This window comes from Rhodnius prolixus, unplaced genomic scaffold, assembly GCF_049639745.1.
Source record: "Rhodnius prolixus isolate KJV_2025 unplaced genomic scaffold, Rpr scaffold_6, whole genome shotgun sequence".
Lineage (NCBI taxonomy): Eukaryota > Metazoa > Arthropoda > Insecta > Hemiptera > Reduviidae > Rhodnius > Rhodnius prolixus.
In genome coordinates, this window is record NW_027411634.1 from 8,446,383 (window position 1) to 8,463,177 (window position 16,795).

At 31.5% G+C, this 16,795-nt stretch overlaps 1 protein-coding gene and 1 long non-coding RNA gene across 3 annotated transcripts; one reads left to right on the forward strand and one right to left on the reverse strand.

Annotated features, from left to right (window-relative positions):
- Nucleotides 1-308: 308 nt before the first annotated feature.
- LOC141461285 (uncharacterized) lies at nucleotides 309-1,354 on the reverse strand. Its single transcript, XR_012462722.1, has 3 exons — nucleotides 1,217-1,354; nucleotides 758-973; nucleotides 309-673 (listed from the first exon to the last, which is right to left on the reverse strand). It is a non-coding gene; the product is annotated as an uncharacterized lncRNA (long non-coding RNA).
- Ranbp21 (exportin-5-like protein Ranbp21) lies at nucleotides 1,268-15,748 on the forward strand. 2 transcript variants are annotated; one of them, XM_074142141.1, is made up of 20 exons: nucleotides 1,268-1,420; nucleotides 2,095-2,374; nucleotides 2,844-3,074; nucleotides 3,173-3,343; nucleotides 3,420-3,563; nucleotides 3,747-3,884; nucleotides 4,155-4,400; nucleotides 4,472-4,609; nucleotides 5,866-6,009; nucleotides 6,099-6,284; nucleotides 7,090-7,335; nucleotides 7,410-7,619; nucleotides 8,390-8,620; nucleotides 8,703-8,966; nucleotides 9,046-9,169; nucleotides 9,705-9,790; nucleotides 10,557-10,789; nucleotides 10,868-11,105; nucleotides 11,195-11,326; nucleotides 11,973-15,748. In XM_074142141.1, exons 2-20 carry the CDS (start codon nucleotides 2,102-2,104, stop codon nucleotides 12,114-12,116), a joined length of 3,579 nt encoding a protein of 1,192 aa, XP_073998242.1. In that variant the 5' UTR covers nucleotides 1,268-1,420; nucleotides 2,095-2,101; the 3' UTR covers nucleotides 12,117-15,748. The 2 variants fall into 2 exon arrangements, with proteins under 2 accessions (XP_073998242.1, XP_073998243.1); XM_074142142.1 differs by lacking the exon at nucleotides 1,268-1,420 and adding an exon at nucleotides 1,832-1,996.
- The last annotated feature ends 1,047 nt before the right edge of the window (nucleotides 15,749-16,795 follow it).

Genomic DNA, 16,795 nt, shown 5'->3' on the forward strand with positions numbered 1-16,795 from the left:
CTTATTCAGTGCACTGCCGGCCTCTAGACCGCGTTTTCTCGTTATAGACAACACTGTCTCTCACCGGGCAGTGAGCTGTAAGAAGCTCCTAAGAAGAGAACATCTAAGGGCCAGCAACTGTATTCGAAACCGTGATTTCCGCGTTGGAATCCAGTATTCGCTAATCACCTAGTTAATCCTTTCTCTCGAAGTTATAATGATGTTTCTGGTAAGCAGGAATTGCTTTAATTGGGTTGCGAAACTGAAAATAGCTATAAACGGAAACACCAATGACACTAAACGTTTTCTGGTTGATATAAATAAAAGAATATTCCTTTTTTATCCTTTCTCATTTCATTTTAATTATTGCATATTAATCTATTTCCCGAAATATCTCGTAGCCCGGTTCATCCTTTTTTTCAATAATTATGTATTCGGTAAGATCTTTTGATTTCAAAAATCAGATTGCCTTTTCAATTATTTTTACTCATTTTCAATTAATTAGAAAACTCTTCAAAACAACTTTTGGAAGTCTAATTTCTATAATACTACTGTTCATGTCGTAGGAGGAATCGCCAAATTAAAGACCATAAATTGTGATTTTTTTAATGCAAGAATCAGCGATTAGAGGGTTCTTGACGAAATACAAGCTCAGACTTAGTAAGTCTTAACCTCAAGCTTCCATCAGCAGTTCCTGAAATAATGCATCTTATAAAATGTTTTTCAGTAATTATTCCAAACTAGAAGAAAATTGTCAGAATGGAAGAAAAATGTATACTTCCAATTTTCCTCAAGCTCGTGTTGGATCACTAAGCAGATTTCATAGGGGTTCTACAAGGTTTGTTCAAAGAACGTAGGTATCCATAACGTGTACATGTGATAAGTTTTGTCATTTTTTTAATTATTTTTATCCTTATTGAAATCTACATTTATGACCACCGTATGAAACAGTTTTGTACACTCGAAAAGTTGCATTTCCAAAGATATCCAAATTCTGAAAAAATGCCCAACTTAGTCTTACGCCTTGTTTTCGATTAGGAATAAATTGAGTCAAAAGTCACCGTTCTTAGTTAGAAAAAAAATATATTTGGGAGGGGGACCTAAATTTAGATATAGGTCTATAAGCAATAATTATACTTTTTTTTTAACAGCAAGGAATAAATAAATTTATTTCATCATTAAAATAATTAAAAACACTCTCATATCTAATACAATTCTTAATATTAATATATCTTACTTTCGCAAGTTCACTCAGCCTATGGACCTTCGTATCCCCCCATAACCAGTGCTTTGGTAGTAAACAAGCAAGGTTAGGATTAGGATGTCGAACTATTGAAACATGGCGTGAAATAGTATTTCTCTTTTTAACATTTTTATGTTTTGTTGTAAATGAAGAGTATATATAGTCGTGCGTACAGGTGCTCAAGCATTTCCATAATTGGTAATTAATCACATTTTTGAATGAATTTAATTTAAATTCACTTATGTAACTTGTCATTGTCAGAATCACCGGCAAGCTATAAATTATTATTAAACATTATTTTGATTGATTTCTTATCAAATAAGAATACGGTGTATATATTAAAGATATTTACCGAATCCATTATTTGAATTTCAACATATTTTATGTCCCATATTGTTAACTTGAGAACCATGTGGCCAGTTAACCATTAATTTAATGCTTCTTGGTTGTTTAATAGAAATGCTTATGTTAAATATGAAGTACGATACAGTTTTTTTTTTTTTTCATTATTAAACCAGTAAATTAAGTGTTTTTTAGTATTATTATTATTATTGTCTTCCTTATTTATTGAAACGTGCCTTAGGAATGAAAATCATGATATTTTTATGAATTGATTTACCTATCTGAACCTTTGAGATGTTTTTTAATTAATCAATGAATAGTTTTAATTTTTGAAAACGATTTAACAATATTTATTTTTAGATTTAACTACTCCCGTTCCCATTGATAACAGTACCATGCGCTCGTACTAAATTTTATTTTTAAACGAACAAAGTAAGAGATGTTGAGAATAACTTTAGCTGTTAAAAAAAAGAAATGCTAATCAAAACTAGAACTAAACTTGTTTAATATTTTCTCTTGTTTTAATACAGGGGAAAAATGGATGTGGAAGTTAGCGTAATAGCGGGACAGCTTGCTGTTGCCGTTGAATTGACTATGAATCCCAATGCTACACACTCGGAAAGACTTGAAGCATATAATGCCTGTGAACTCTTCAAAGAGAAAAGCCCACTATGTGCCCAATGTGGCTTACATCTTGCTCAACGACCGGAATATTCTCATTTTGTGAGACACTTTGGGCTTCAGTTAATGGAACACTGCATCAAGTATCGATGGTATAATCTAACACATGCTGAGAAGATATTTATTAAGGTAAATAATTTTGTAATTTATGTATTGTACAACTAATACCATCTATTTTAGAATTGCCTTTTTTGATTGTGCTTTATTACACAGCTTGCATGCAATCTTTGTTTGAACTTTTGTTTTTATTTTAAGAATAGATTTGCATTTGTATTAAAAAGTTGCATTTTATGTTATACCTACCTTCTATCAAAGTCAAGACTAAGTAGGATTTTTTTCGCAGATTCTCAATTTTGATGGTCAATTTTACAAAGACCTCGCCTTCCATTACCTCTTGTATTTTTGTGAGCTATTTTTTCTCGGTCTCTCTCTTTTGTATCTCCTAAGAGCTTATCATGTGATTGGCCTTTCTAGAGGCCACAAGAATATGGATCCTGTATAGTGACTTAAGCCACTTATTTTTATCAAATGTATGATTTTGCTATGAATACATAAACCAGAATTTATAATATTTTTCCTTTCTTTTTTATAATTTTAGGAAAATGCAATGAAATTAGTTGAGGGAGGCATGGATGCTCTGTTAGAAGAAAAAGCACATATGCGAGATGCATTATCAAGGGTAGTAGTTGAAATGATAAAACGTGAGTGGCCCCAACAATGGGGTACTCTTTTAAGTGAACTTAATGAGTGTAGTTCACGTGGTTGTATACAGACTGAATTGGTCTTATTAGTGCTTCTTCGACTTGTGGAAGATGTTGCCGTTTTACAGGTGGGAACGTTTTCTAAAAAGATAATTTTCTGCTAAATGAATTTATTCCTTTGAAGCTATTACAGACATTTTTGTAATTCTAAACATTTAATGTTTAGACATTGGAATCAAATCAAAGAAGAAAGGATATATATCAGGCACTTACTTTAAATATGGCTGATTTATTCACATTTTTTCGTGGTCTAATAGTTAAGCACTATGAACAATATCAAGCAAATAGTACTTTAGGGAATTTAGTACAAGCTAATCCGCATGCCCGAGTAGTACAGGTAAATTTATGTCACCTTACAGTTAACGATCAATAAACTTTTTATTACTTTGTAAAATAACATAATTTTGACTCAGGTGGTACTCTTAACTTTAAGTGGATTTGTTGAATGGGTTAGTATGACAAACATAATGGCTGAAGATGGTAGACTTTTGCAAATACTTTGCTTACTGTTGAATAACGAGCACTTTCAAGATGGTGCGGCTGAATGCCTGCTGCAGGTAATTGAAATTTATAAATGCTTAATCTCTTTTTGGTCTCTAATAAGTATTTCTATTCTGTAATCCACAATACTTCCTGATGCTATCCCGTCAATCTCTTTCAGACTTCACAAAACTTAAATTGCATTGAAGGTAGTAGTTACAAAAAATAGGAGGTTAATTTTTAATTTAATTGCCTTACAGATCGTTTCTAGAAAAGGTAAATTAGATGAAAGACGACCATTGCTTGTCCTGTTCAGCGAAGATGCAATGAGATGTATTTTTCAATCTGCTGATACTTCTGTTACAAAAAATTATCAGTTTCTCAAAAAATTGACTAGGGTAAGCCTCTGCTGCCTACAATTTATGTTTACATTGTTATTATGTAAGTGTAAATAATAAATTAAAATAGATTCTGCTATCCGGCGTTTTGAACAGAAGTGGTAATATTCTTTGGATTAACTCATCAAATGTTTGAGAATCAAAAATAGCACCGCAATATATGATAACTTATTGGTTCACACCTCTAACCGCATATCATTTTGATCTAATTTAATTTTACCTAGAGTAACTACTTTTCAGCGAAATTTAAAGTAATCATTTCAATTTCAGGTATTGACTGGTTTAGGTAGTCAGCTGTGTTCTTTGTGGAGTAAAGAAAGTCAAGCAAGACCGCCAAATTTTGAAATGTATTTGGAAGCTATTGTTACATTCACGAGACACCCATCATTATCACTTGTATATTACGCAAATTCTCTTTGGTTGTCATTGATGAAACATGATCAAATATCCAAAGATGATGTCTTCCTTAGTTTTGTGCCAAAATGGGTAGATGCAGCCGGTCCAAAAATCATTAAGGTAGTGTATAACGTTCTTAGGCATCTTACTTGTGATTATTATTTTTTGAAATATGTTGTAACCTTTTTTAGGTACCATTTCCATCATCGAAATCTAGTGTAGCTCCTAATACACCTGAAGCATATGCTGTTATGGATTACGATGCAGAAGATGAGTTTAATGGTTTTTTTCACAGATACCGAGTAGAACTTTTGGATACTTTTAAGCAGGTGATTTTTTTTTTTTAATTCAGTTTTATTTATTAATTTTTTTGGGTGGTCAGGTTGAAAGAATTGAACCTGGTGGACATAATTGTGGAAGTGTTTTTTTTTAACATCTAAAACTTAAGTGGCCAGTCTTTAAGCAAATTTTATGTGAAATCATCCTAATGATATGTGATAAAAGTAAAACAATTTGATACTATCTAAAGTAGAAGTTGAAAGTTATTTATATCAATGTAAGGTCCAATTCCATTTTATGTAAACTGCTTAAAATCAAGTAAGATTATAAATAAAAAAGAAGAAGGTTTTAATAGATTTAAATAAATGTTCGCGCTAACATTATTTCGAAATTTTATCTTAAGAAATGTTGTCATGTATGGATGTACTAAAATTAGAGCGGTAGGTAGAGAGATCTGATTGTAGTTAAGGAATCTCCTCATTACAGAATTTATTAGGCGCCACGATTGCCGAGCGGTTAGAAGCGAACCCACAAAGCTAAGAAGTATTATGGTACAGGGTTCGATCCCAGACTAGGGATTTTATGAAAATTTAATAGTAAAGTATGTTTGCTAGGCGCCTCCGTCCATAACACCTAATTTGTTAGGCGTAAAACATGCCTGAAAAAATAGACATTACTTTACTTTTATTATAGAACTTATATATTTCTTTTATTAATTTGCAATGTGGAATGTACGTATACCTTATTAATGTTTCTGGTACCAATTTTACTAATCATAATCGTATTGCAACTATGAATAAATGAATGTGCCGCTGTAGGCAAAGTGATCAGTGTAGAGTCTCTGCCTTGTTGGCAGTAACTTCAAATGCTTTCATTTCCATTCTTGCTTTGAATCTTTCGTTGGATTCGATTACTTCTTGGAAAATGTAGTTCGAATTTTATTAATGAACAAAATATAAATTTAAATTATTATTATTCAACTTAAGACCCATCAGTAGCAAATCTGATTTGAGCCTGGAGCCTTTATGCAACCTCAAGATAATGTTTTCTTATTAAAGACAATTTAGACTTTCAGAGCTGTAAGAGGCTCTTTGAAAGAGAAATGGTAAGTGCCAGGCTCTGGAATGAGAAAACTTAACATTCTCTAGAACGCTACACCCTAGAAGTACAGCTTTCAGTTTAGTATAATATGTGTACTTTCGAAGCTGATCCTTTCCACGGAGCCGTTCTCTGAGATGATCATTAGATAACTGATAAATCTCATATGTCATTATTATTGTATAATTATAAGGAATTCATTTTTCAGGCTACATTAGTAGCACCGATAGTTGCATATACGTACGTTGAAAGATGGCTAGAATTACAAATTCAGAAAACAGTTTCACAAACCAGTACCGAACCATGTACACTAACATCGCTTGCCTATTTGGAATGGGATGCTTTATCTTTGGTAAATACCAAGTATCTTTTTAATAACAGTTTAAATAAGTTATGCACCACTTTTATTATTTTTTTAAAAAATTACTTTCATTTTTGAAGGCTCTGGATGCAGTTCTTAGCAAGTTAGTGATGGTGAAAGATCGCCCTGATGTGACTAGTGGCCTTCGACTGTTGGATTTATGTTTAGCTCTTGAACCATCTGATCCTCTAATTATGTCTGCTATGTTATCATGCATTTCAGCATTATTTGTATTTTTAAGCATGGCCCCTCCAGAAACCACAGCCGTGAGTAATTTCCAAAACTATTTTTAGCTTTTATTTGTTCGTAATTTGATCCGGGAATTCATTTATTTCTTAGATTTTTATTATTAAAGCTTTCTTAATCTCGGATTTATTAAATTTAGACAACGTTATGTTTATTTATTAGGGGTTATACCTGTTTTTTTTTTAATTTCAAAATCAAAATTTATCACGGAAAGTCTCCGGGTAAAATAAAATTTTAGCTTCTAAAACACAATTTTTTTTTTAGAGAAGTTTGTATATTTCGTAAAGGATTTTTCAAAGAACACTTGATTCTTTTATAAAGAGTTTATGAATGTTTTGTATTTTCTTGCTTTTAGAGGATTTAAAATGTGTTTTTTTTTCTTTGAGATTTACAAAAATAAATTATGAATTTTTAATTTCATGAATGAGCCCGTAAGACTACTTCTTATTAGAAGTTTTAAATCTTGTAAAATTAAAGGTTTTAACCTTTAAAAAAATAACCGATTGTATGGTTCACAAACCAGTACCGAACCATGTACACTAACATCGCTTGCCTATTAGGAATGGGATGCTTTATCCTGTATGTTAACTCCCTTTAAGAGTCCTGCAACATGTTAAATTGAGTGTCCAAGAGTTGTCTGTAATTTCTTTCCCTGCAAGTATTTTTTTATTAATGATTTTTACTGTTTAAAGTATCTCACACAAATAAATAGGGTGCAAAAATTACGCAAATAAATATATAAATTTGGAATCAGAATTGTTTTCTTGTTACATGCAGATATTTATTTTATTGCACTGTACTTCATCATTTGTCTTTTTGTTAAAGGTTTATTTGCCACGAGTATTGGATAAGATTTTTGCAACTTTAGTATTTACATTGCCTGGTGAATCAAAAAATCAAAGATCTCGTGGTGTGAAAAATTTAAGAAGACATGCTGCATCTTTAATGGTGAAAATAGCTCAGAAGTATCCGTTATTGCTTTTACCTGTATTTTCTAGAATCCACAATATAGTATTGAATTTACAAAGTAAACCAGACACACTTTCAACGATGGAAGCTCTTTGTCTTCAGGTTTGTAAATGTATATAAAATTAATATGTTTCTGTAATTCACAATTACAGTGCTCATAAATTATTCATTTACAGGAAGCATTATTATTGATTAGCAATCATTTATGTGATTATGAACGCGAGTGCCGTTTTGTTGGTGAAGTGATCAGTCCAGTGTCCCAACCTTGGATGGCAATAACTTCTACTGCTTTCATTTCTACACCTGCTTTCATGTCTTATGTTGGGTTAGACAAGCCTCCCGTAGAACCTAGTTCTGATGATACTAATGGGCAAAATAGATCTCAGGTATTTTAAAAGAATTCACTATGATTTTTTTTTTCTTAATAGCAAGAGAAAGTGTTGTTATCTTGTTGAATTAGATTTTTTTTTTCAAAAATAGTTCCATTGGAGTGTTATTAATAAGAATCAACTATTTATTGATAAAAATATTAGAAAACCTGAATACATACCTACTATGAAAAAGTCCTGTTAATGTGCACTTACACTTTTTCCGAAATTAGTTCCATTTATGTGCCTAATGTACATGAATCAACTACTATTTAATATCAACTCCTCTCAAGGAAACCTAACAACATATATAGCGGTAAAATCAATTCTTATGAGTATGCCATTAGATTTTTCAAAATAGTTACATTAGAATGTAGTGAGTAATTTACAACAACAATATGATTGTACGTTGTGTTTCCAGCGACTGAAAGTAAAAATTCTTCTGCTTCCTTTGGTTCTACATCTTAATAGGGCTTTGGCCTGCTTTAGCAGATGCTTCTAGCCATCTCTGTCCGTGGCCTTTCTTCATCAAATTTATTGCATTTTACTTCGCTTATTCTGCGCCGAGCGAAGTTTGTAGAAAATTTGCATTTAACACTAATTTCGGTGAAAATATGTTTTCCTTTCTATTTGTATGTATAGTTTGCGACTTTTTATTGAAGAATGAACTCAAAATTATTTGAATAAAAACTTTTGCGATTAGTCTAGGTAAAATCGTGGGTTGTGGTCAATTGAACAGTTGAATAAGATCTAGTCATAATTCTTTGGTGAAAATTATTATTTTGTAGATTATGTGGTGTCTGGATGTAATTTTGGCGGTTGTGAAACGATGTATGTGGCCGTCGGATCCTGAGCTGGCAGCGCGAGGTGGCTTCTTAGTATGTACAACTAGCGCAGGCAATCCCATATACAGAAATCCTGCTACACCACATGTTCTACCTTTGTTACCTGGCTTATTGGCGCTCTGTCAAGTTCTTAATGGTCTTAACGCTCCACCGGCTATAGCCTTGCTGTCTGAGGTAAACAAAATGTTTAAAATTACACAGCCAAAGTGATTTTTTCCATTATAATTTGTTTGACTTTTTGATATTATTATTTTAGGGTTACAAAGGAGCGTATATGATGGTTGAAGTCGAGCGCCAGAATCTTCTAGGTGTAGGTAGTGGAACAAGCCAGTCTGACAATATGGGATCAGAAACTAAAACGGCTACAACACCTCTTCAAAGAATGCAAAATTTTTTATCAAGTGTTCATGAAGATGCAGCTCATGCACTCGCCCATGCATTCCATTCACTATCGCACGACATTTATCACGTTCCAAATTTAGCACCATCAATTATTACAACTATTTTCTCCAATTTAGAAGTAATATCTTAATGAAGGTTTTTTTATAGTGAGAATTGTAGAATGATGCATTGTTTTTCATTGACTTTTTAATTTTCAGTTTGTTCCTGATTATCGTTTAAGAACATTGGTAAGAGTGTTTTTGAAATCATTCGTTACTAGCTGTCTACCAAGCTGTTATGAAACCGTACTTCTACCAGTTTTAGCTCATTTCACTCCGTATTGTAAGTATTTTTGTTTTTATATATTTATTATAAGTATCCCGTTAACTACCATCTGTAGATTTGAAGCTTTTGCGCTAGAGCTTTTTTCTAGAGAATATTTAATTTAAAAGTTAAGAATAGAAAACGGGGAGTTCTATTTTTTTTTTTTTTTGTAAGCGTTTCCGTAATATGAGAAAAAGTGGGTAGTATACATGAGTAGAACAAACAGACGATAGACCTTCGTGTAAATACTCTGATTTAATAAACGATTAAGCAAATAATGGAACATGAACAGACCAGGTAAATTTACAAAAAGAAATTCTGTTCTTGATGAAATATTGCAGCATATTAGCGAAAGACAATTGCCTAGAAGTAAAGAGGCAAAATCCTACTTTAAATACAAATACTTCTACGATTTTTATGCAGAAAAGAATTGTTAGAGTAGTCTTATAATGTATTCAAATTTTTACTAGTTTTTAATTGTACGTATATATTTTTTTATTTATTTATTTTTCTTTACTTTATTTGCTTCTCCAGTGACTTTTTCATTTTTTAGTGTTTAGACGTTTGAGTGAAAGATGGCATCATCTTTCAGAAATTAATGAAAATGGAAGTCTGGACGAGGAGAACACTGATACCCAGGTACCATTTTCTTTTATGTCTTTTTAAAAACAAAATTCAAAACATATCATTACAATAAGGATGCCAGAGAATTAATACATTAAAATTTAAAAACAATATCCGTCTTGGATATTTATCCCAATTTTTTCCACCGTCAATTTAACTTCTACACTGTTGATTTCTACTTTCAAAACATTTCAGTAAATCAGTTAGTGAATGTATGGAAATAAACGTTAATTGATTCTACAAAAATACACATATATATAAATAGAAATCCGAAACATAATATTAACATTTAATCTAAATGTTAAAAAAAAGAGTACATAATCATTGAACGTTTCTACTGGCTAAGTTGTATCATGTGGTAGCCTGTATATGTAGGCTTCGAATTTTTTTTATCCTTCTTTAGCTCTCCTGCAGTATTCCACTCCAATATTCGCCCTTGGAATAATTCCATCAACTCTTGTTTCCACAAAATTCTGGGCATGTGTCTGGTCCTTTTGTATAACTTTATGTAAAGAGTCCATAAATGCGCGGCCATTCTTACACCTAAGCTGGTCCTAATTGCATTTCTATTCCTTCATCTTTCTTAGTAATAAATTCTTCTTCTCTTATGGTATATGTGGAGATGGGATGAACGGGTTTTCATGACATCATGGTTTCAGAAGGCCACGTAATGACGAGGAACTTTTTTTTAAATTAATAAATGCTATATAAATTGAGAATAAGTATTTTGATAAAATCTATGCTTCTTCTTTAAATGACTGAATGTATGTTTGCTTTGCAGGAGATGCTTGAAGATATGTTGAATCGAACGTTAACTCGTGAATATTTAGACGTGTTAAAAGTAATGTTATTTGGTAGTGGTGGGATGATGGAAACTTCTGTAGTAATGGATTCTGAAGAACAAAGCGAAATCAGCAAACCAACATTAATGCAAACTGATGTAATTTCTGAATTAGGCACTAAGGTATTGAGTTGTGATGCAACCTGCCAACCAGTTACTCTATGTTTGTTGAGGTAAAGTAAATTTATTTATTACTTAACAAAAGGTAACCTTTGTACATCTGTACTTGAAGGTGATTATTAAATTTCCAGAGCACTATATTGGGCGGATAGTACTGCCAGCCTCAAGTGCACTGGTCTTCTTGGAGGTGTGATATCCTATTTAGTCCAAGCTAACAGAGTGGACAGTGAACTGGCCGCGCATGCGCTCACATCTGTGTTGTTAGGACTGCAACAACATGGGCAACACGATGCAAATCAAGGGTCTCTTTTAGTACTTGGCACTATGCTTTATGGAATATTGAGACCCATTGCTCCAAATATTGTACAGGTTTGGAAATGATTGTATTAATCCAACAGTTATTCCTAAAAATTAAGTTTCTACAAAATTATTACATTATTCTGATTTGACTATCACAGGTAATGAATCAGATCCCTGATGTTAATGTGGCAGATTTACAAAAACTGGACGAAAGAATGTTAAAGGAAGCTCAAAAAGGAACAAAAGTTGATAAAGCCAGAAAAGAAATGTTCAAAAAAGTGACTACTCCGGTTAGTATAACTTTAATAATTAAACATTTTTTGATCTATTACATATGAGTATTTCTATTTAAACTTGCCATCCGTTAAGGACCTTACTACTGATTACCCAAGAATGCCGACTTAAAAACTAATCGCCAGATTGTTGTCTTTTGTTAAAAATACGAAATAAAGGGAGGAAACTCAAAGTACTAGGTAATGAAATCGAATAATGATGAAATTATAAGTGGGAAATCAATTCAGACCTTACTGAAAACCGTAATATTTTCAAGAAAATTGTGGAATAACAAAATATTCTTTAAAAGTCACATACTAAGACCTAAAATGACCTTCAAATTTTGAGTGCCAATGAAGAGTATGCCACTTTGATGGCCACTCCAAAAAAGAATACTGGATATATCAGTTCTTTCTTTCAGCACTCGCTAACTATTTTATGAATGAAATGTACTAGCAGTCGGAGATATTTGTCAAATTAGGTTCAAAGAAGATAAATGAAAAGTTAAAAAAACAATTTCAGATTTTTAATTTATTGTTTTAATAAAACAAAATTTGTGAAGTATTTATCGAAGCTTTGTGAAAATTTGTACTCAGTACCGATTTAATTTTAAAAATAGTAATATATATGATTACTGGTTTTTATTTTATTTTGTTTTTATAGTTAATTGGAAGAAACATGGGACAACTGTTTCGCAAGAAAGTGGCCATAAGGGATCTACCTAGAATTGAATTATCAAAAAAAACAAAATCCCTAGATAATCATAATATAAACGATAATGACATTGCTAATTTATTTCAAATGTAGCACAAGATTTCGAACACTAATTTCTATAATTTATTTCTTACTAGTCTAGAATATTTAAGCTTTTGAATTTATTTACTTTTGTTTTTTTTTTTGTTTTTGTTATGATCATATTGAACATAAATCTTACTTCATCCTCACTTTTTATTTTTCGAATTTCTTATTGGTGCTCCACGGTTGTAAAGGCACAAAAAATTTTACTTGCATTATTTTCAAATTTTATTTTTATACATTCCATGACAGGCAAAAAATAAGGAAAAAACGCTAATTTCATTATTATTTTTTCTTTTTTAAAATAAATATTGTACAGTTCCTTTAAGTTATAATTATTATTTAAAAATATATCATTAATATCGAAAAACCTTAGTGCATGCGATTATGTGCGGATGTTGTGATTGTGTGATGCTTGCATCAAACTGATTAAATGTGTAGATTGTAAATATATTCTGTATATTATATGTTTAAACAAAAAAATATGTGTGATTGTATGTATGTTTTCGCTTTGAGAGTGCATACTTATGTTCGAATTTTTGAATGTTTCGTTTCTTATTTGAATATATTTTATATTCAGAACATGTGTATATTTATATTCGTCCATTAAAAATTGTATCAAAAATATTAAAACAAAATTTATAATTAATATTTAAATGAATATAACACTGTAGATTACCGAAACCCGGATTACATTGTACATTGAAGTTGATAAGGGAATTAAGGCTGAGTTAGAAAGGCAATTTTTAATATTTCTGATGCTTAATGGTGGTTGATAGTGTTCATTAGTGGAAAAGAAGTAGAATAGCACACACCTGGTACAACCTTTTGTATACCTCGCTTTCTTCTAGCTAAAAATAAATTGTAGTTTTCAAGGAACATCATGAACATAGTTCGTAAATATTTTGTTGAGATGTTCAGCATGCTTTATTTGTTTTAATTCAATTCTTAAAATGATGTAAATTTGCATTCTAATTTAGAATTTTTATTGCAATGTCATCCCATTTTGTTTTTGTGCATCAACCTAAAATTGTATTATGGTTTTTACAGTGAGAAACAGTTGATACTTTAATTCGGTTCTCGTCTTCCAAAAATCAAAACCAGCTTAGACAAGCTCTGATATTGCATTGTCCTACTATACGACACTCCAAGCTAGCCTATTTCTCTTGGCTTTTATGTGGTTAAAAACATGCCCCTCAATTCACTCGCTTATCGGTGTTAGAAACATGAATTCTTTCGCTTCTGTGTCAAAGCTTGATAGAATTTTAGAAAGATTTGAAACTGGTAATTCAAAGGTTTTTTTTTTTACGTGTCACACTACAGAAGAACCAATTTCATTATCTTTTGGAACAAATTTGACAAAATTTGAACAACACAACCTTGAATAGGACAATTTCTGGTTTGAACGTCACTTGCAGCCAATATTTCTTTTTTTTTATTGTTATCAATTATTCGGTTTTACTTCTAGGGGATTTTACGTGCTTTTTTTTTCGTTATTTGTACTTAATACTTTTAAGACACGCCCAGTCAATTACAGCAATTAGTACCAGCGGTCTAGTAATATACGAGTAAACCGGGCATAAGAAAGAAATCTATGCACTTATAGTTTCACTTAATCCTCGACTTAATGACCGTTTATTTAAAATGTATTGCATCCGGTAGACGATTTATTTGCATTAACTTCGAATAAATAGAAATCTAAACCAGGTTCAGCATCAGTGGCTCGTCGCGAAAACACCTGTAGTAGTTGCTTGAAATGATCATATTCCATTGTAAAACCATTGATACTGTTAATATTGCACATTCGAACTAGGTTCTTTTGTAACGTTCGTTCATAAGTCGAGGTCTAAATGTATTATTGTAAAATAACTACTTTTTTTTGTGTACAGAAATAACATAATTCCAAAACATTTGCATTTTTAAGATTGTGGTGTTATGTTTCTACTAGATGAAATGGCTAACATGGTAGGTTGTGATATTTAGTTGACGAATACTGTTATGTTTTATTATTATATGACTAATAGAAGTTACTTATGATAGAAGTTCTTATTTATATCTTTCAGTTTTCGAAGCCTATTGAATTCCGAGTAATTTTTTCAATAATAAATTAATTTACACCATATTTTTAAGTAAGACTAACAGTATTCTTTTTTTATATGGATTCTGTAATATGGTGTAAAAGCGTGAGCCCGTTTTTCTATACTGCCAAACTAAATTCCAAAACCGGACAAAGCAAAAATAGACATATCTGATCTTGCCCTTCACAATGGACCCATCTTCATATTTAACTAATAATTTATAGGTAGGTCCCTTCTCTTAAATCCTAGAAAAATCAGGAAATTTTAAATTCTTTAGTAAACAGTACTTCCCCCAACTGTGACAATGTTTATAAGTACACATTATGCCACCTATTTATACCATATTACAGAATCCATAAAAATGGAATAGTTTTATTTATATATGAATTGACTTGGTACTTATTGATGCTTAGATAACATCAATGATTTGGAAGTGAAATCATGGCAGGTTAGGCGGTTGGTTAGCTGGAATTTTCCTTGCTCTTATTTGATCAATGATCGTAGTTAGAAATAAAACTCTACCCGATATGGTTTCTTTTTTATCTTTATGGTGATTACTTTCTGGTGTCTCTTAACAGTGATAAAGTTGTTTAGAGTAAATGAAATGAGTGGGCCTAAAGCAAAGTTTATAGTAACCTAAACGATTTATTATTTTCAAAGAGGTCTCAGAAGAACTTCCCACGGAACTTCGTTTCATGTTTCACTTACTCATATTTCCAAAATTAGTTACTTACCATTTTTCTCCTTCATAATAAATTATTCCAGAAAAAACATAAATTTACTGTTTTTCTTCCTTCACGCCTTTTTTTGTGCCATATATGTTGTATTCCCTGTAAAGAGTTTCTTCGAGAAGTTCCTAGATTACGAAACTGTGGCCCATCAGGACCATCCTTAATACCCTCAATTTGTAAGTTAAGAAGTTAATTTTCCTGTTTTTCTTTTAGTGTCATTTAGAAGAATTAGTGCATTTTTAAATTGTCTTTTCCTTCCTTTATTACATTGCCTTACAAATCCGGTAACATTGTTCACCGTCGTTTATTTTTAATTTTCCTTTTTTATTTTTTTGTTGAAAAATTTGATTAAAGTATACAATTAGACTGAAATACCTTATATTGCTTGAAATTATTTTTGATCTCATGCCATAGATAAAATTTGGACGTAAGTTTTTTCTTCACTGCGGCAGCATATTGTGTTTCATTTACGAATTTTGCTCAGAAATGTTTGTTAAAAATATGTATATATTGAAAAATGTTAGCCAATTTCTACCAAGTTAACTCATATTTTTGATTTCTTTTTTTTTTCTTCACCCAGAACAGTTTCTGTAATGTACATCAGTTATTTGTTTCCTTGTTAATTTAAAAATTTATTTGGGACCAGACATTAAAAAAATTATATTATCGTTTATATGGTTTATTTAATTGAATTATACATCTTTTCAATAAAAAATGTAACTTCCAAATACAATAGAAATTAGCAGTAGTATTAAATGAAATAAATACATTATCTAAATCCTAATGTTAAACTTGTTAAACTTTGCGAGATAATAAATAATACAATGAAATTGTATTTCTAGAGAAATGATATTCCTTTTTCCTTTGCGAGTTTGAATTTAGCACCTTATTAATTAACTTGACGTAATCTCTGAAGAGGGAAAAAACCAGTACTTGGTACAGGGTAAAAAAGCAAATAAGTTCAGGCTTGAATTGAGTGGCGGATCCACCATGTTTTCAATAGTTTCATGCAATACAGTTCTAGGCCTTAGTCATTGGCAGGCTACGGACAAAGTTCTCTCGCTGCCATACATCATCACCATCATCATCAGACAATCCGGAGCAGCGTATAGGATCCTTTAATCCAAGTAAGATAAAATCTTATGGTTGTAAGCTGGACTCGAACCCAGGTCTCCGTAAATTTTTCCCTTGTGAAAGTCGTTTAACCGGTTATCTACTACAGAGGGTGGCATAGGAACTAGTCTTAATTTTAAGAAAATTTGTGATAATTACATTAAGACAATGTGCGATTGTTTCACCCTATCATAGAAACATACAATACAGAGATGTCATTCGATTTGGTTTTCTAATTGCACCGGAAAAAATAACGCGCTATTCAAAATCCATAATTTCCTGAAATATTAGACGTATAATTAAAATAAAAAATTTTCCTTACAATAAAGGGAAACGTAAGCAATTTTGTGACCAATTGAAGAAAAAGGAAGTGACAAATTTAGAAATACAACAGATCCATCCCCCTCATAGTTCTTTGACAAAGCACATCCTGAGACATGGCTATTTACTCGGTCAGGTAGTTTAAAAATAATATCTTGAAAAGACGAATGTACTTTGAAAAATACCAGTATACGAGAAAAATGGAAGCTAGTTGAGTATATTTTTCCACACTTTCTAAAGCAAAAAAAACAAAACAATTTGTTGAATTTTGTTCTAATGGAAGGGTGAGCCCCAAGGGGTGAATGCCTTGCATGCAACAAGGGGGTTGGTAATTTTTTTTGTATTGTATTGTTGTTTTGACATTTCCGTCTCCATGCATTATTCTTTACCATCTGCACACACACCACACTCTCACACGGTTCTTCCTTTTCCTGTTGACGAGTGAGTA